The sequence below is a fragment of the Phascolarctos cinereus genome, unplaced genomic scaffold, assembly GCF_003287225.1.
Source record: "Phascolarctos cinereus isolate Bilbo 61053 unplaced genomic scaffold, phaCin_HiC Scaffold_726;HRSCAF=1367, whole genome shotgun sequence".
Lineage (NCBI taxonomy): Eukaryota > Metazoa > Chordata > Mammalia > Diprotodontia > Phascolarctidae > Phascolarctos > Phascolarctos cinereus.
The window spans coordinates 130,381,903-130,403,339 of record NW_027556098.1 but is presented as its reverse complement, the minus strand read 5'-3'; the positions used below and the strand labels follow the sequence as shown (position 1 = coordinate 130,403,339).

Genomic DNA, 21,437 nt, shown 5'->3' with positions numbered 1-21,437 from the left:
CAGATCACATAACTAGTGAGGGGTCTGAGACTTGATTTCAGGTCTTCCTGACTCCAGGCCCAGTGCTTTAACCACTGTGTGCCACCTATCTGCTTGGCACATAATAAGCACTTGATAAATGCTTGTTTCTTTCTTTCCTCTTTGAGGAAACCAGGTTATATCTGCAATCGCCTACCAAACTATATGTTATGGTGGCAATTCTCAAAACGTGGTCCAAGGGCATGTGGGGGTCTGCAATGTCAAAACTATTTTTATAATAATACTAAGATGTTATGTGGCTATTAAAAAGGTCCTCTCTTTTCCAATTATGTATCTGAGGATGGATTTTCTTCATGTGTTTCAACTAAAACAACATATGGCAACAGACTGAATGTAGAAGCAGATATGAGAACACAGCTATCTTCTATTAAGCAAAACATTAAAGAGATTTTATGTATATGTAAATATATATGTATATATAAAATATGTATATCTCAAAATATGTAAAATATCACTTCTCGTGAATTTTTTATTACAGAAAATAGTTATTTTCCATTAAAATGTTATCTCAAGACATGAGTTTACTGTTAATATTTTAAAATTTTGTCATTTTAGTTTTTAATATAGTAAACATCAATAGATATTACTGACATCATCATCATGCTGATGATAATATCTAACAATTTTATAGTGCTTACTATGTGCCAGGCACTGTGATCCATATAATTAAAAGTTCTTTGGAGTGCTCAATAATTTTTAAGAGTATAAAGGAGTCCTGAGATAAAAAAAGGCTTGATAACCCCTGTGCTATGGTATTCTTTATCCTCCCTATTGATAATTTCCTTCCATTCTTTACCTTTGAACTCTGACACTTCTGAATCTGGTGTCTCCCCCCCCCCCAATCTCTGTCCTTTTGCTATGTTATCCTGAGATTTATACTTATAAATATACAAATACATGCATACATACATACACACATATATCCACAGATAAAAATAACAGACTGCAAAGAACTGAACTTCACAATGAGTATTACAGGATTACCACTCCCACTCATTAGATCTACATTCCCTATTACCCTTACATCCTACTGTCGGACCTTTGTGATCTCCTCTTCCAGAGATAAGAAACCCCTGACACTTTCAAGCTTCCTTCCTTTTACCTAAATCCAGAGCAAGACCAAAAGACTTCTGAAAGCACCCCTGTCCAGATCTTCCATCTTGTTTCATTAAATCTGGATTTTATGTAGAAAACAGGAAGGAAGAATGACTTGTACCCTGAAGCACCATCTTGACTGTTATCAGGTCTCAAGACTTAAAGGAGATTAACTTGTGTGAAGGATCATTTAATTTAGGAGTTAGACACAAAGAGCTAGTTTACTTGATTCTTACAAAAAACTGCCAAATACTGAAAATTTTAAAGTACAATTGGTATGAATGTATATTAACTTTACCCACACATTTTGCTCAAGGCTCTGCCTTTACAGAATGATCTACTGGCAAGAACACTGACTCTGAAGTCACAGGACTTAGGTTCTAAGATCTATTTCTCACACTTGCTATGTAAGTATGCAACTTGGACAATTCATTTCTCTTTTTTGGGCTTCAGTTTCCCTAACTGTAAAATGAAGGGGTTAAATTATATGGTGGTCTAGTCCAGCTCTAGATCTAGTCAGATGGGGAAAGCTTTATTAATTCTCATGGAAGTAATGAAGATTCATAATCTACTAGGAGCTTTTCACTCTTCAGAATAAATGTATCAGATAAATAAAATGCATTTTGTTTGTTTCCTTCAGAATTAAGTCTTCTAGAGATGACAAATTACAGTACTATAAACTTATGAAGTAAAATTTAAATGGAACACTTTATTCTTAACAACTACATAAAAATTACGATCAAATGATTGTATTAACCCAAACAAGATAGTGCTGAATTTAAAATAACCCCTTAAAGTTTTGTGTAGTATTGTATAGCTATAATCAGCACACAATAATACAAACTTTGTACTAATGATTTACCTGAAGGTAGCCTTTCATTTTCTGTTCTTATGCTTCATTAAATTGCCTTCCAACTTTTACAATTCTTGTTATTTAACTTCCATCACTCTTTTTTCCATTTTCTGTCTTCACTATTATCAACTTCCCTGCTTCAAGTTCTGCCCCCTCCTCCAACCTCTAAACACCTGACAAAACGTTTTTTCGTAAAGTGCAGGCCTGACCATGTCTCTTGCCCAAAAAACTCTAGTGATTCCCTACTACTCACAGTCACATACAAACTCCTTTTTTGATGGGGAGGGAGGAAGAAGGATTTCGTGTTCTTACAACCTGAGCCTTTCTTAGTTAGCTTTCCACTCTTCTACATGACTCCTCACTTTATGGTCTAGCTACCCCCGGATGTACTTGTTGTCCTTTTTAAAGTCCATCTCGTGCCCTCGCCTGTGCACTGGCTGTCTCCTATGCATGGAATATTCTGCCTCTCCACTTCTGCCTCCTAGAATCCCAGGCTTTCCTTCAAGATTAGGTCAAATTCCAACTTCTGGAGGACTTTCCCAGTTCCTTTCACTGCTTGCGCCTTCCCTTCTAAGGTTATCTTACATTGGCTCTGTACGTATCTTGCATGTACGTTTTATGTACGTACATAAATTTATGTACATTTTAAATATTCAGTGGGCAGGAAGACTACTTGTTATTTGTGTCCCTAGTGTTCAGCATGGTGCCTGGCACATAGTTGGGCAACAGGTGGTACACTGCATAGAGTGCCATGCTTGGAGTCAGGAAGACTCACCTTCCTATTTCAAACCCAGCCTCACATATTTACTAGTTGTGTGACCCTGTGCAAGTCACTTTAACCCTGTTTGCCTCAGTTTTCTCAACTGTAAAATGAGTTGGAGAAATAGCAAATCATTCTAGTGTCTTTGCCAAGAAAAGATCAAATGAGCTCACAAAGAGTTGGACGCTATTGAAAATGACTGAACAACAAGTGGCACATAGTAAAGGCATAATAAATGCTCATGATTCCTCAAACTTAAAGAAAGATAGAACTTTCGGTTCCATCAATGTAATTCAGATTTTAAAAAATGCAAAGGTCTATTGCTAAAATTTACAAATGTAACCAGTTCCGTGGTGTTTCAATCCAATGACAAAGTTTTTCCTTTTATTAAAATGGGACTCTCTGAAGAGACACCATCAAAATTTTAAAATACAAAACAATGGCATTTCCTTATACATTTTGATATGTTCCTTTTTGTAGGTATTTACTTCTTTCAATGGTCTGTCTTGGAAAAATTTCAAACCACCACTGACTTAAGTTAAATTACTTAAGGAAAAAATAAGTTCTCCCCACACCCCTTTTGATACCCACATATGGACATGTAACATTAATCACAAATTTTAAAAACTGGAATTACATTACTTAGATTTTTCACTCAGAAAGCAATTAACATTTGTTATTTCATACTTTCTGAATTATCTGCATTCCTATGAAATCATGCATGGTACTACTCTGGTCTGATACCTGAGAAGGTCTGTATGCCCCCTCTCTAAAATCCTTTAAAGTACTCTTTCTATTGTACTGCTAGATAGGTAGGATTACAACAGGAAAAGTGACAGAGGAGATATTAGGTGGAAGAAATAGTATTGACAAAGGCATAGAAGCAGAAAAATATCAGTATGAATGGGGGCAAAGAAATTCAGTTTAGTTGGAGCTCAGCTCATGAGGGAGGAAACAATATGATAGACAGGAAAGGGAGGTGGTTGGAAAGCCTTGAATATCAGGCTACAGAATCTAAACTTTACTTAGTAAGAAACAGGGAACCACTGAAGAATTTTGAGCAGAACAGTGGTATCATTAGTTCTATTCAGAAGGAAGAGGAGTCTGGCAGAAAGTATGAAGGACTGCTTAGAGCAGGGGAAGAAAAGTGAAGGCAGGAGGAACTTGTTAGAAGGCAAGTGAAATAGTCCAAGAGTGAGTTAATGAGTCTACTTTAGGGTAGCAGAAACAGAAAAGGAGAAGGATTTGAGAGATGCTGAGGAAGCAGAATGCAAAAGATATGAAGCAGGGAAGGGTCAAATACATCAAGGTTTCAAGTATGGGAGAACAAACGAATGATGGTAAGATTTATCTCCCTAGGGAGGATAGTTAAATACAGGGAGATTTCCAAAGAAGAGAGATAAAAGAGGAGGAAGGAAGCATGCAAGTGAGTGGGTTTATACATGAATCAAGATCACCACCTTGGGGAACAGCCATTATGAGGAATCAGGAATAGAAAAAGGAATGAATCGCATGGGAGCAATTAAAGCTGGGGTTCTCAACTTGTTACAAGTCAGAGACTACAGATGGCAATTTGAGGAACTATGGACCTGTTCTCAGAATAATGTTTGTTGCCTATATTTTTAATGTAAGGAAATGCTAAATTTCACTTAGATTAGTGATAAAGTTGTAATTTTTTTTTCCATTCAAGTTCTTAGACCTCTTGAAATCTATGCATGTACCCTTGAATTAGAGTTAGGAGATCCAGAAGAATAAGGTATCTCTGAAGCAAAGGAAAGAGAAAATACTGTCTAGATGAAAGAGGTGCTTAATAATGTCAAATGCAGTAAAAAGATCAAGTAAGATGAGGACCTTTGAGAAAACAGTCTAATTAGCATTGTAGGGATAAAGGCAGCTGAATGAAGGCATGGGGGTGGGGGAGGGCAGAGGGTTAGAGTAGGTAAGGAGGGAGGCACTGGTCATGGACTATTTTCTTAAGAAGTACTGCTAGGAAGGAGAGGGGAGAGACAGGATTTTAGTTGGTTCGTGTAGAAATTCAAAGACTTCTTTGTTATACTTTCTTCACTGGTACCCAGATCTCCTATACCAAGGTTTTATGTTTTATATATCAAATTATGTGTTTTTCAATTGTTAATCTAAATGATTATTCTTATTAGTATTAATAATGAAAAGTGGATTATGTGGGGGAAAAAGAGAAGATAAAAGGTGTCCACAAAACCCCACTATCCTGAAACTTCTTAATACATTCTGAAAAGTTTTTTACTTTTAAAGCAGATAAAACAAAGACCATAAAAACACTTCCATATAGTGCTTTTAGTCCCTTTAGTTGTTAAAAGTTCATTTATCTTGAAATGTGAAAAAACAATGTTTTTGCTTACTATTTTTATTTTTTACCTGGAAGGGGCCACTCCTACTAAATTGGGGCCTAATCCTCTGAACAAAGAACGAGAACCTTCTTTTTCCAAGATCATCCTGAAAGAGAAAAAGAAAATATTTCATAAGGAAGGTAAAGTTTGTCACAAAAATATTTTAAATAACAAAAGTATACATGTATACTTTAATTAGGTACTGTTCTTTTTTTTATCATCAATTTTTCTTTTCCAAGAACAATCTAAAAAGTTATGGAAGCCTTCATTTAGTTACTTCATGGTAAGACATATATTGGTTTCATATTCCTCCCTAAAAGAGGAGTTATGGGAAGATAGGCACATTAGTACATTGGTGGTGGAACTCTGAATCAGGATTTCCAATCTGAAACTATTCAAATAAACTGACTAAAATGTCCATACCCTTTGACTCAGAGTACCACTAGACTTTTAGCTCAAGGAGGCCACTAATAAGAAGAAAGTCCCCATACATACCAAAATTTTATAGCAGCACTTTTTGTGGTATCAAAGAATTGGAAACAAAGTAGACGTCTACTGATTGGGGGAAGGTGGAATATGGATATAATGAAACAGTACTGGTTTCTAAGAAATAACTGAATGTGATGAATATAGAGAGGCATGGAAAGATCTATGTGAATTGACTCAGAGTAAAGTGAGCAGAGGCAAGAAAACTGTATATAGAATGTCTACAACATAAATGCAGAAAAACACAATCAAAAGCGAATATTACAAAATTACAAAGAAAAAGTATGACTCCAAAGAAGGGATGAGAACACACAACCACTCCATCCCTTTACAGAGATAGGATATTCAGAGATGTGGTACTTTTCACACATTTTCAGATTTTTTTTTGATGGAGTAATCCATTTTGCCAATTTTTTTTCCATCAAATTATTTTTAAATAGTTTTTTCCACTTTAAAAATATTATTTGTGGCTGGTAGTACATGTTTGTAATTCCTGCTATTAGGGGAAGTTGAGGCGGATGGATCACCTGAGTTTGGGGGTTCTGAACTACATTAGGGCTAACATTGATCAGGTGTCCGTACTATGTCTGGAACGAATATGATGAGCCCCAGAAGCAAAGGACTATCAGGCTGCTTAAAGAAGGACTAAGTAGTCCAGCTCAGAAAAATGGAGCAGGTTTAAGGCTTCCTTACTGTTCAGCATCAGAAATGGGCTCCACGAGGCTGCTATACTTCCAGGCTAGGTAAGATAAAGAGATCCAGTCTCAAAAAACAAACAAATAAAATTTTGTTTTATGGGATGGCTATTTGGAAGGGGGCAGAGGAAGATATACTGGAGGAAGTTTTGGTGATGAAGAAAAAGAGAAAGATTGTCTAGAAATTTATTAAAAAAAAAAAAAGAAAAAAACCCAGAGATCAAAGCTATACTAGTAAAGATTTTCATATTAATCTGTGAGTCAAAACAGTAATACAAGCAACTCCTATGCACATCTGAGTCTGACAATAATCTGCCCACAACTGGGACTGGGTTGTATTTCCTAGCTAGGGATACATCTCAACCAACCACAAAAGGGAAAATAAGATTTAGCACAGCATATTTATCACTTTAGAGAAGAATCATAATGTATTCCAAAGTTATTTAAACAGGTAAGTTACTAAATTGTCTACTAATCTGTTATAAAGTATTCTACTCTATTATTATAATAATATTTAGTACCTATTGTAAACAGCACATTCTACTGGGTAAAGGGAAGAGACACAAAAGAAACAACAGATACAGTTCTTTGCCATCCAGAAATTTTCCATCTAACCTTGTAGAAAGATCATAGACAAAACATAGTGATGTAAGAACGTTACAGAGCAATTAAGAAATGTGAATATAATTCATGCTGCTGAGCAGAGGAATAAACAGAACAGGTAAGTCAATCATAACAGGTTTTCTGGAGGGTAACAGGTTGGTGAAGAGGAAAGGGTATTTTCAGTCAGAGTTGATGACGTTAGAAGATTAGACAGAAGAATGAACAAGTCAGGTCAAGAATATCTCAGAGATGATCTTGAATGGAATGGAATACTGGTGCAGGGGAAGAAAATAAGCAACAGCGGGGAGATGAGGATCAGATGTAACAAGAGTCACCTGCGTAGCTGAAACCACTGGAATGCATACTGTCCCAGTGGGAGCGAATTATAAAGACAGAAGAACTGAGGGTCTAGAGGACTTTCTACAATTAATGGAAAGTGAAGAAAAAAGTGGGGCAAGCAGTGATGGCAAGGAAGAGTCAAAGAGGGAACAATCAGAGAGATGAAAAAGAATTTTTAAAAATGGAATGTCACACAGATCAAAAAAAAGGAACATATTTTAAGGAGAGGTGGTCAGTAGCATCAAATACCAATGCATTATAAATGATCTTCTATAAAACATTCTCTTCTTAAGTTTGAAAAAAATCTCAAAATAGCCCTATAATTTAGTCAATTGAACAAAGGAAAGGACAGGCATATGAAATCTTCTTGGGGCAAAGGGCAACACAGGATGAGTTTATTTTGCTACTAAAAAGTAAACATCATTGAACTTAGTTCAAATAGATCTAGTTCTAAATGGCTGATAAACCCAGACACAGAACATTTGGTTACATAAGCAGTCATGAAAATGCTAATCTTCAATGATTTTTCTATCTTTCAAATGTATGAAGAAAGACTGTTGAAAGTTCTTTGGGTAAAAGATCCCAGCTTCTGGGATAAGAACCCACTCTTTGAAAAAAACTGCTGGGAAAACTGGAAAAGAGTATGGCAGAAACTAGGCACAGACCCAAATCTCATACCATACACCAAAATAAACTCAAAATGGGTTCATGACTTAGATATAAAGGCTGATACCATAAGTAAACTGGGAGAACAAGGAATAGTTTACCTATCAGATCTATGGAGAACAGAAGAATTCATAACCAAACAGGAGATAGAGAACATTATAAAATGCAAAATGAATCATTTTGATTACATTAAATTGAAAAGTTTTTGCACAAACAAAGCCAATGCAACTAAGATTAGAAGGAAGGTAGAAAATTGGGAAAGAATTTTTACAACCAGTCTCTCTTATAAAGACCTCATTTATAAAATATATAGAGAATTAAGACGAATTTATAAGAACACAAGCCATTCCCCAATTGATAAATGGTCAAAGGATATGAACAGACAGTTCTCAGGTGAAGAAATTAAAGCCATCTATAGTCATGTGAAAAAATGCTCTAAATCGTTATTGATTAGAGAAATGCAAATTTAAAACAACTCTGAGGTACCACATCACACCTATCAGATTGGCCAACATGACAAAACAGGAAAATGATAAATGTTGGAGAAGATGTGGGAAAATTGGAACACTAATACCTTGTTGGTGGAGTTGTGAAATGATCCAACCATTTTGGAGAACAATTTGGAACTATGTCCAAAGGGCTACAAAAATGTGCATACCCTTTGATCCAGCAATAGCACTTCTAGGGCTATAACCCAAAGAGATCAAACAAATGGGAAAAGGACCCACATGTACCAAAATATTCATAGCAGCTCTTTTTGTGGTGGCAAAGAATTGGAAATTGAGAGGATGCCCATCAATTGGGGAATGGCTGAGCAAGTTGTGGTATATGAATGTAATGGAATACTATTGTGCTACAAGAAATGATGAACAGGCTGACTTCAGAAAAACCTGGAAAGACTTCTATGGTCTGATGCTGAGTGAAGTGAGCAGAACCAAGAGGACTTTGTACACAATAACAGCCATGTTATGCAATGACTAAGATTGTTAAACGGAACCCTTTTCAGCATTACGAGGATCTAAGACATCTCCAGAGGCCTCAGGATGGAAAATGCTGTCCACATCCAAAGAAAGAACTATGGAAGTCGAATCGCTATCACTTATTTTTACCTTCTGTTGAGTTTTGTTTCATCTTTCTGACGGTTCCTCCTATTGGTTTTAATTTTTACTTACAACTTCACTAATGTGAAAATATGTTTAATGGGTATGTAAATGTAAAGCCTATATCAGATTGTGTGCCGTCTTGGGGAGGGTGGGGGGAGGAAGGGGGAGAAAAATTTTCAACTCAAAAGCATATGGAAGGGATTGTTGATAAATCAAAATAAATTAATAAAATTTAAAAAAAAAAGAAAGTTTTTTTGGGTAAAGAGATATTTCATTTTTGTATCTGTATTTCCACTGCCTAACATGTAACAGGTAGGCAATTAATAATTTTTTGTTGGTTATCAACTCTTTGGCATTTTTGACTCTCTAAGAAACTTAGGATCTTCTAAAAATGTTAGGAAAACTCTTAACTCATTTTAAAGTTCTGGTTATCTTGAAATAAAAAAGATTACTACTATTTTTTGTCTATTTTTTTTAGCAAAGATTAACACTGGATGATTTTATTTGTTACTAGAAAATATATTTTATCAGGAGGCAAAAATACTAAATACTATTTTCAGATCAATAAATAATTTTGTTGTTGCTAAAATACAAATACGTAGACATGAAATTGTCCATCATCTATCTGCATGCAAAAATTAGTATCAATTTATATTATCTGCCTCACAACATATAACTTTTGAAAAGCTAAAGTATTAAACAAAGCAAGATTATATTGGTACTACTATTCCTTACATAAACATTATATAACTCATTAATCTAATGCATGTAATATCACTGTTAGGTTCCTGGGAAAGACACAATAAAGATGTATTTTTGTTCTTCTGCCTAAGTACAGAAATAGAACTCAAACATACATGATTTGAGAATTATAGTTCCCCTATCCCAGCTACACAGGCCAACCAGAAATTTACAATACCATTAACTGAAATAATCTGAATATACAGAGCAGCTTCTCTAATCTTGTTAAACAGTTTTAAAATATTTCAAATTTGGTAAATTATATATAACATGCCCAAAGTCTACTTAGTATTATTGACAGACTGAGGAGAATATATGAGCATCATACTTACTTTAGACAATGGAGAGGTCCAGGAGAGACTCTAGCTACTCTGTTGACGCTAGCACCAGTCATGGTGTTCAGCTGTACTTCAGAGATGTAAAGTGTCACAGAGGAAGACTGTAGCCTTGTTTTCACAACTTCTAGTGGACATGTTAGAATTGCTCCAACAGTTCCCCCACATCTGCAAGAAAGAAAACATACTGAAATAACTGCTGTTCTACTTGTTCCTCAAAACAACTTTTTCTTCTGTCCCACATGTAGACCTTGCCCTCTCCCAGATGCTCAACTATAAGAGATAGCTCTGAGCAGGTAAGAAATAGGTGAGTGATTTTTATTTTTTGCCACATTTTTCATCTGTATTGAAAAAAACTCCCTGGAGGAAAAAGGTTTCAAATCTTCACATTTGAAAAAGCTTTGTAATTTTTAGGCAGGTAGTGAGGGGCAAAGAATGAGAAGAGAAGGGAAAAAGATCTCTGAAATGTCTAGAGAGGAAACTAGGCATTAAGGATACTTCAGCTTAGGCCTGTCAAATATAACTAAATGCCCAAATACTCTATTTTGCAAAGTGTTTAAAAATGAATTGTGAGTGGCTCATGTAATTTTTGCTACCAGGGAGATGGCAAAGTTGGTGAATCACTTCAACTTAGGAATTCTGAGGTTCAGTAGGGCTAGAAACTAATTTAGTATCTATACTAAGTCTGGCACAAATGGAGTGAGCCTCATAGAAGTGGGGGTGGGGGCACCAAACTGCTGAAAGAGGGGAAAACTGGCCTAGGTCAATAACAGAGGTCTAAGCTTCTGTGTCAACCAGTAGTGGGTTGGAGGTATGAGCTGCCAATGTACTTCCAGCTTGCGTGAGATAGGAGAGCCAGTTTCAAAAATCAAACAAAACTCCAAAAAACAAAAACCCAGCTATAGTCAATATTTTTGAAATGTTATTTAAAAGGTACATGGAAGGAATAAAACAAAAGAAACCAAATATTTCTTTATTAAAAAATAGTACAAATATTTCCAATAAGGATATTAAATGAAAGCTCCCAATTAATTTATAAAAAATAGTAAAGAATTGAGAACTGTAGTGTATCAATTTTTAAGAAAATGTTTGTAATAAGCCTTGGACTAAGATCTGGGATTTAGTGTGAGCTCTGACATTGTAAGACAATGCAAAATTCACTCAAATCTGTTGTACTCCGCTTCCTCATGTTTGTGTAAAAGTAATACTTGTATATCTACCTCAAAGGGCTGTTGAGAGGAAAGTGCTATATGTAATGTTTGAACTATGATTATTTCTAGGTCTAATTATACATATTTTCCTCCCATTCAAGCACTTCCAGAATATAGATTTAGACTCGTGTATGGAAATACACCAATTTCTACACTGCCTTACTTAAAAATGGCCAAACAGGTCCCACATCTCAGCAAAAGGAACAACATGGGCTCATTCAAAATCAATTAAGTGTTTATTTGAAAGATTTCTAAGTTATCTATGACTGAAATGTTGTCAAGCAAATTAGCAAATAAAACTCATTAAAACACATTTGAGACATTCAAGTTATGAGAACTTCATTTTGATGGAAAGGAAAATAGTAGAACTGCTCCCTGCTAAACAGGCATTTTAAAAAAATGTATTGCTCTTATTTCAAGAAAGAATTAAAGGTCTTAACTAGCTTTCTATAATTGGACAAGGCCTATTTATAAATAGTCAACTTTCTCCACACTGGGTGTAAATTACACATTACAATTTATAATAATGGAGACTGAACTGTAGCTACGAATTTTTGAGGGAATACTGCTATGGCTTAATATGTACTGAGGAATAAAGACACTAAATCTGTGGTGCTTCTTGAACTAGTCTCAGTATTTTAGTTAAATTTTGTCTTTACCAGGGTTTATAACTCTATTTAGTTATCTTTAAAGTAAAAACAAAATTGAAATAAGATTTTCAGCCAATTTTGAGGTTTTTTACCATACTGAAGCAGGAGACCATTCTAGCAACTACAACAAATTATTAGGAACCAAATTTTTAAATATAGTCTCCTAAAACTATAAGTACTAACCAGCTCAACAACTTGTAGAGGGAATATAATCAATTGTGTTTTTTGATCCTATCTCTCACTCTTCAAAAACTACATCCTAATTAGAGCCACCCTTTTATCTTTAAATAGTATTTAGTAAACATTTACTTGCATAAAAGGCTATACTTTACATAGTCTAACAGCTAAATACATGAAAAAGACATTTTTACATTAGACACAACAGATACAAGTACAAAATCGAGTATTATCTATGTTGTACAGTTTGGGGACACATTTAAATAGAAATGGAAGCTATAGACCCTGTTTCATAACCAGTTCACATACAAAATGTACATAATATAGGAATGGATTAAAAACTAATATTGCATTGATCATTACTTAAAGCAGAACACTCATTCTGGACATGAGTTAACAAAATATAACTGTCAAAAGGTTTTTTTTTAATTAAAGATACAACTGTAAGATTTGTAGCATTTTAAAAGTTAGAGGAATCATCTGGCATCACAGAAGTCCTACAATTTACAGGAAATTGAAGTCTAGAAAGGTCAAGTCACTTTTCTGAAGTCTTCTACCTAGTTTGTGGTAGGTAGTCTGACTTTTCTATACCTGCCAGCTACTTACTGTATTTTGGTCTTGTGATTTCTAGGTTAATAAACTCTACCAATGTAAACTTGCAATTGCTCAGCAATTTATAGTCTTGGAAAGTTGTCTGAGTCCATGAAAGGTTAAATAACTTGCCCTGGATCACACAGCCAATGTGTGTCACAGGCAGAATATGAAATAGGTCACGCTAACTCCAAAGGTGGCCCTTTATCCAAGACTCCATACTTCCTGTCTACTACATTAGAATTTATGGACATTTGTGAGCTATTAATAGAGAATGAAAAGTTCTTCACTATCCCCATGTAAAGTAAGGAATATTTAATATGGTAGTTTGAAGATCTGATGAAAGAGTAAAGATATCAAAAAAAAATCAAATCAGTTTTGAACTGTTTTCTTTACTTCTGCTATACAGGGAAAACATTGATCTCTTCAGATCTATTTACTACTGGGATAAAAGTGGTGGAGACAAACACTGATGATGACCAATAGCTACACTTGTTTTCTTTAAGTTTATTTAGCCAGAAGGAAGTTTTCATATGTAATTGGTTTATAAATGACATAACATCTAAGAACAGAAAACATATTTGTTAATTCTAATGAACTTATGGAGGTGAATAAATTATACTTAAACTGTATTTTATGTTTTGTTTTGTTTTTTTGCGAGGCAACTGGAGTTAAGTGACTTGCCCAGGGTCATACAGCTAGTAAGTGTCAAGTGTCTGCAGGTCCTCCTGACTTCAGGGCCGCTGCTCTATCTACGGTGCCACTCAGCTGCCCCTAACCTGTATTTTATGACTGGTTCTAAATGAAACAACCTGGTTCAAATTTAACTGAAAAACAAAACACAAAACAACAAAGTTACCAGCAAATATAATTAGCATGTGTATTTTAGAAAAGACAGAGTTTGTAAATATATCTAGCAAAAAAGCAACAAGCCCACAAGTTGACAAATTTTATAAAACTTTAAAAAATGCTAATTTGTACCTAAAGATTTAAATAGGACATAAACACACTAATGCTATGGCTTCAGATAAAATTAAACCTTTGGTAACTTGAAGATAGGACCGTAACTTTCAAAGATGCTACATTTACCTGTTGCTTAAATAGTGGGTGGTTAGTTAATTTTTTTCCTGGCTGGTTCCATTATATTTTTATTATATGAAATTAAAGAATGCTTTAGAAATGTAGCCTTGACTGAAGATAGCAAAACTATTTTAATATTAGAAAACTGCAGTTTAAGTTTTTGAGAATAACTAGCATCTGATAATATTATAATCCTGCCAGGATTATCTCACTGATGTGTCTATGAATTATTCAAATTGTGAAATATTTTTTATAGCAAATTGTTGCAAGATGTGCAAGTACTATTCAAACTTTCAATCTCATTCTCTCATGAAGACAACATAATATTTAATATTTTTGGTATTTATAATTCTGCTGAAAGTGGAGCATTAAGAGAACTTAAAAGAAAATTATAGCTTGGTGCTTATCTGTGCAAAAATATAAGGGTTATATTAGGTGATCTTTCCGTTATAAAATAAAAATAATTTAAGATATAATTGAGGCTTTAAATAGTACAAGGACTATTAAAAATATAGGATACTATATTTTATACTCTTCCTACACAGCCAATCAACATGTAACACATTTAATGAAAACAGGACAGAGGAACGGGTTGCTTTAGTGGCACATAGTATTAACTAATAAATGAGAGACTAACTTCCTCTACCAATGCAGGCTGGCCACTTTTCCACAATTTATAGTCTCAGAGGGCTGCCTAGTGCCCTGAAAGATTAAGTGAATTGCTCAGGGTTGTGGAACTAGTGTCAGAATGTGGACTGGAACCCTGGTTTTTCTAAGTATGGTTAGTTAGTTCTCTAGCTACTATGGCAAACTGCTTTCATTTTGAATGCTTAATAATGGGAGGAAAAATGAGAGATTATGTGTAAGATTTCAGTTCAAGAGGAAAAACTACTTGAAAAAGACAGCTTCATTTTTTGAGTTGATAATAAAATTGAACAATTAAGTAACTACATGTATGCTACTTAAATGTCTAGTTATACATTTTATAAACTATAAAATGCTAAGAAATCAAGTTGATGGCTGAAATTTATTTAAAAAACAGAACAAACGCATAACAACCAAGCAAGCAGGGACATTTTCTTGGATCAATAAAATTCTTGTTACACTGGCAGTGATGTTTCCCAACTGTCACTCTGATGCACTGCAATATTGTGAATTATAAAAAAAATCGAATCATGCTCAGCATATTGTACTTAACCAAGGCAATTAAATGTAGTTTTTGTAAGATTTTTCAATAAAAATGGCTAGTGCTTAAATGGTTAATCTGTAATCAGAAATTTTAATTAGCTAGCAGCATTACTAAGCACTCCAACTCATTCTGTTTTATTAAACTCAACTCAATTTCTGAAAAAGCCAAGACAGGTGTCAATATATTTCCTTAGCTTTAGATATCTTTTTATACTGTGCTGAAAACAATATTTTATTGAAATAAAATTTAGTTGTTTAGTAATTCTAAATGAATTAAGGGAAAAAAAGAAGGTAAGATGAGCTTCAGTGATGAAAAACTGTCAAAGAATTTCATGTGCAGAAGTGTAACATAGGTGGCTCTGAGCTTTACTACTATTCTAAGATTCTTGGCCCATGCAGGGCCAAGGTTCATATGGAGCCAGAATCATAAGACATGCTCAGTAGGCAATGCATTTGTCTGGTCTTTTCAAGAGCTGCAGTACTGGATCTGTCCTGGGATGCAACAGAAGAGAAATGAGGGTGAATGAGGACAGAGAATTGAAGACAAAATCTAAAGACATACCACTTGGTGGTTTTAGATAGCTAACAAAAGTACAGTAAGAACCAAATTATCACCAGTTATCTTAGAGACATAAAATTTTACATTTAAATTAAAAAAAAGCCTTAGATGAGTTCAAAATAATCTTTACATACACAGTTTTCATTAGTGTCAGTGCTGAAAGATGAAGACTTGGATCAGATGATCTGTAAGGTTCCTTTTAGTACTACCATTTCATAATCTTTTATATTTATATATTTTGCATTTATTCACCTTCTTAGTGCACTGACTGTCTACCTATAGTCAAATATGCTTATAACTCATTCCTTCAAACATAACCTAAAAAATTACATACAGATTATAATATAGGCAAAGCTTATATTTTTATGCCTCCTAATTTTCTTTCATATTTGGGTATATTCTTATTTGTAAGGCTGTTTTAATGTTTTTACAGTTTTATTAGGACAAAAATATCCTTATTATTCCAGTTATTTTTAATTTATATAAATGTTTATATAGACTGTCTAAAAATTATGCTATTGTTAGGTACCCTCCAACATGTGGGACAGATCCTCTATAAAGGAAGGAACTAGGGGTAACCTGGACAAGAATTGCACTGGATGCTTCAGAAGGTACAGATGGGATGCAGTCTGTACGACGAAGGTACTATCTACAAAGTAAGATCATAGATTCAGGGAAATTCTATAAATACTGTAATTGTGAGAACATTCATATGTTCACATTAATAATGACAAATATCTATTGGCTATTATTTTTACTGTACCACAACTGAGAAATAATCTGTCTGTAAATACTCTAGAAGGTCAGCAGCCTTTTCAGTCCTAAGTACTATGAATGAACGGTGCTAAATGACAAAATTGTTCCTACAAGGGCTAAGAGAGGCAAAGGAGAAAGAAAAGGGTTAGAGAGGAAAAGGAAGTAAGTAAAAGTGAAAAACAGACATTAAAGAGGAAATAGAAGAATGTAAAAATTACCATAAATGCCAGAATACTTTTTATATATAAGATATAGGTCTTCATAACACATACTCTTATGATAGTATCTGCACAACTAAGACTTTCAATTTCTAAGATATGACTCTTTTAATGGAGCAATTTCTGATATAATATCATTGCAATAATAGTAATACAATTTGGATAGTTTAAGAGTTCAATATAAAGAAATATCTTATATTGTTAACATTTATAAAGTTCTCTTAATATAGAAAAAACTGCACAGAAAAATGGAAATGGCATACCAAATTTTAAAATAATGCTACAAAATTTTTGTTTTCTTTTTGAACTCTTCCAATATGTAATATCCTTCTCTCCATTTGCGTTGAGTGATGTAAAGCTAGGCACAGTCAATATAGTAGTAACTACTGGAACTTTGACTCTCTCAAAAATGTCAAAGAACATTTTAGTCTATATAGCTTCTTTTATTTTTTGTAAAAAAAAACCCTGCAAAAATAACACAAAATTTGAATTATAGCTAAAACTGTACTATAGTCACATTTTTTTTTAAAGGCAGTAACAGTTAATTTGCAGCCAGTTATTTTTAAAAACTAGAATGACTCAAAGACAGACCTTACAAACAGCTCTGAATATTAACTCTGACAATGAGACCAAAGGGTGTCTTATGGGAAGCACGGGGCATGCATGTGAGTAAGTCAGACGAATACAAGGTACAATTCAGCTTTCAAATGTTTCTTATTTAACAATGCCGCTTGCTACTAGAAATCTTTCTGTGATACTGATAAGCCAATATAGACACAATACAGCTACTACCTACTGGATTATGTATCAGTAAATGCTACTGGGCAGTTTGAAAACTCCAATGTGTTAAAATTTTATCATAAAATCCATTGTTTTTGTGAAATATTACACTATCCATAAAATTTAACTCCTGTCAATTTCCAAAGACATTTATGAACTTTAATAATTTAATCCATAATAACCACAGCAGCTTTGTGTAGTGGTTAGAAGCACTCCCTTAGAGTCAGGAAGACCTGAGTTCAAGTCCTGCTTTCTGAAATGCACTGGTTGTGACCACACACAAGTCACTCAAACCTCTCAGGGTCCCAGGCAACTAAGACTGTAACTGTAAGACTTCTTTGTAAAGAAGTTGTTCATTGAGACCAGCGGAGGGAGTTTCAACACTAGAAGTTCCTCATACTGGGGATATTGGTTTAAGCTGGTCAGCACCATTTCAACCACAAACTTACCAAAACCTGGACAAGAATAATGATACATTTCTCCTTTTCCCTATGTGGTTACTGTGAAAACAAGAATTAGATCTCAGAATTTTCAAGTCCAAATTTATTTCATCACATTTCTCCTCAGAATATACAAAGAATGAAATTTAAATCCACTCTCCCATAAAGCACTTATAAAGATCACTGCTTAAATGTTCAGCATCCACAAGGACAAGATTAGGTCCAACTTGAATTTTACAGATGAAGAAAAACTCTTTGATATTTCTTTCAGTCTAAGTCTTCCTCTGTTGTAGCTGCACAGTGAGGGTACTGGTCTCACTTTATAACGAAAACACTGGAAGCCTAGAAAGAGGGTGAAAGACTTGCCCAATGTCCAGCAGGTCTCTGATTCTATAAAACTGAGGCTCAGAGTTTGTAAAAGGACTTTATCTAAGGTGATTTAATGGCTGACTTGGGTCTAAAATCTAGATTGTTTTACTCCTAGTACAATGGCTTTACAATATACTATCCTGTCTTTATTTCTACAATTCTGAGCCCTAAAAAATCTGTTAGATTAAATTCTAGGTCTTTAAAAAAAAAGTTTGTTCAAAAAAGGGTCAGTCTTGGAATCAGGAAGACTGGGGGTCAAGTCCTGCTTCTAACACATACAACCTGTGTGAGCATAGGCAAGTCACTTAGCTCTTTCATTGTCTCCATGGGACTCTCTTGAGAATATATCTTGATGTGCATAATGTAAAAGTAGATCCTCACACTGATAAAACTGAAGGTGTAGGAAAAACATACATATTAAATTTTAAAAACTGTGTGAAGGCTTTTCCTTTATGAATAGAGACAAAACAACTGACTAGTGATCCTAATTTAATATGGACTCGGAATCTAATTTATTTGAAATGACTGATGTTACCAAGATAATAGATTGGTAATAATTTTTTTCTTTGAAACTCATAGATCCCGCAAAGTAAGGAACAAGTTTAGTGAAAAGAGAACTGAACTTAACATTAAAATGTCTAGGTCCAAATCACAGCTCCAAAGCATACAATATGACTGGATGTGGGCAATTAATTTCACCCTTCTCTGTAAAATAATAAGATAGAGCTAGATGATCTCTAAGGTGTTTTCCAGTTCTAAATATACAATACTAAGATCACATAAAGGTTTAAACCAGTTAAAAGGAAAAAATATCCGCAGGTTATTTTCATTAATTAGCAATTCAGTCCATCTCTCTAACCCAAAACATTTATTTGGGGACAAATTCTTGGTCAAAATAAACGCTAAAAAGTTTTATCACTTCCAATTGATACAGAAAACGTAACACCCCAGGTTAAAGATTTGTAAAGTGAACTATCAAGGGGCATTTTTATTTTATTTTATTTTTTTAGGCAATTAGGGTTAAGTGACTTGCCCAGGGTCACACAGCTAGTGTCAAGTGTTCAGCCTGAGGTCACATTTGAACTCAGGTCCTCCAGACTTCAGGGCCGGTGCTCTATCCACTGCCCCACCTAGCTGGCCCCAAGGGGCATTTTTAGGTGCCTAACTGTATTAAACACTGTACAAAGAATTAGTGTCCCAACCTTATGAAGCTGACAACACAGGTCTTAACTGTATAATTATATGGCATAAAACTTAGCTTTTCTAAAAGATCCTCTAACCCTCTCTCAAGGAATTTCGTGTAAGGAAGGAAGGAATATGCAAAAGGGCCTTACTTAAAGTCTTCTATGACCTTACAGTAAGATTTCTTTATATTCCTCAAAATCCCTTAGAAAAAGCAAACATAAACGGCCCTCTTCATTAGATAACAGAAAGGGTAGAGACATCAGGAGACTGAGATTTCGGTTCTAGTTTCTGTAAATATAGGCAAACTATCGGCAAATTATGGAAATTCTCCCCAGTTAACTTCATTAAAGCAATATGGAATGCAACCTATCTACAGAGGAATTCATTAAGGTTTTTCCATTAGGTAACACATTTGGGCCCAAGGTGGGGGTGGGGTGGGGGTGCTTCCAACTCCGCAGGCTCTCGGGCATTCCCTCCCCCCCCCACAACCGGGGTGGATCCGCAGCACCCCGCTGGGGCTAGAGAAGAACCCGAAGCCTTTCCCCTTGAGCTGGTCCTAAAGCTCCTCGGAGCCCAGGACAAGCGAGGCCGGGGGCCTCGGCAGGCCTGGAGGCCTCGGGCTGCTCCAAGGGCACCCATTTTTGTCCCCGGCTCCCCAGTTTCTGGGCCTTCCTCCTCCTCCTCTCCCCGCCCTCCAAGAGTCACCACCTGCCAGGCCTCGGAGCCTACACGAGGCCAGGCGGCCCCCGGGAGCGTGGCCTGACGGATACTGCTACCGCCGCCACTTCCCCTTCCCCCGCTCTCAGATGGGGGGATGCGCGCGGAGCATTTTGGCAAAGCGTGACAGACAAGCTGTTAATTATTATTGTTTTTTGTCTTTGTTTCAATCAAGCCGAGGGCTCCGCACCCCTTCCCCCGACTCGGCGAGTTAACCCGGCCTCACCCCACCCCCATCCCCGAAGCTCCAAGCCGGCCCCCTTCCCTAGCCCCCCTCCCCCTTTTCCTTCTTCTCAGTTCCTCCCCTTCCATCCTCCCCCCACCCGCCATCTGATCCGTACCCTCCAGCAAACAGATGCACCAACGTGTCGCTCTGGCTCATTCTCTCTCCCGCATGTCCCCCGAGAGCAGAAGGCTGGACCGGGACGGGGCCGGGCGGCGGCGGCGGCTTGGCTCCCCTGGCAGGCCCGAGCTGCGCAGCTCAGACGTCGGGGGAGGGGGAGTTGGAAGGGGGGGTTCAAGGCAACCGCGATGCGGCTGCTTCCCCCCGCCCGCACCTCGGCTCCTCGGCTCCCCCGGCTCTCAGGTCCCGCAGTCCCTGCCCCCGCACTCCCCGCCTCCGCCGCGGCCGCCTTTGCCACCGTCGCCTCCCTCCCGGCTTGGCTAGGGGCCCGGAAAGCCGACCTCAGGGAAGGCAGGCGGGCGGAACGGGGGCCACAACTTGAATATTCAAATGACCCCGACATAAACAGAGGCGCCTATTGGCCCGCCCCCGCCATGGCGTCACGCCGCCCGCACGCCACTTTCACGTGATCAATAAGCGTCTTCTCAATGAAAGCAAGGAGTGGGGGCAAATAGGAGGGAGAGGACCGTGGTGGCCTCCGGGTGGGAGAGTGCGTGCCTCTGGGGCGGGCTCCGGCTCGGGTTCTTCACGCTCCGTAAATGACAGCGCCCGAGGCTGGATGGCGGTCATAGATCCGGGGTCCAGAGGCCCTGTCAGCCAAGCGAGAAAGAAAGGGTGGGGGGCGGGTTGTAAGCACGGTGGCACAGTGAACGTCTAGTGTCCTTCCCTGCCCTACATTAGCAGGGCCGGGTACTCTGGGCAGTGGGGTTATTGTCACATTGACCTTGCTCCATCTTACTTCACCGACTTGGGGTCTAATAGCTTCATGTCTGTGTTGCACTCTCAGAAGGGAAAGGCTAGGGAGAGAAAAAAAAAACACCCACCAATGAGGGGTCAGAAAGTCCCAACCCTGGGGGGGAAGAAAACATTTTAAAATTCCTGAATCATTTTTCTTTTTTTCATTTTTCTTTGAGGTTTACATTTCTGGAAGTGTAGAGTTGAAACCCCTTCGCCCCATTTAGCCTTTATATCAGTATTAGGTGGGGGTCACTATCTCATTTCGCCGATGCGAGCAAAATTGGATTGATCTTA

General features: G+C 36.6%; 1 protein-coding gene across 1 annotated transcript in view; it reads right to left on the bottom strand.

The window, feature by feature from the left end:
• The window catches only part of SLC25A36 (solute carrier family 25 member 36), a 48,509-nt gene extending 27,778 nt beyond the window's left edge, over positions 1-20,731 (bottom strand). The window contains exons 1-3 of the mRNA XM_020986142.2: positions 20,344-20,731; positions 10,079-10,249; positions 5,142-5,219 (exon numbers count right to left, since the gene is read on the bottom strand). Of these exons, the coding sequence (XP_020841801.1) occupies positions 5,142-5,219; positions 10,079-10,249; positions 20,344-20,384 (290 nt within the window). The 5' untranslated portion in view covers positions 20,385-20,731. The remainder of the gene's footprint in view (positions 1-5,141; positions 5,220-10,078; positions 10,250-20,343) is intronic.
• Between the last annotated feature and the right edge of the window lie 706 nt (positions 20,732-21,437).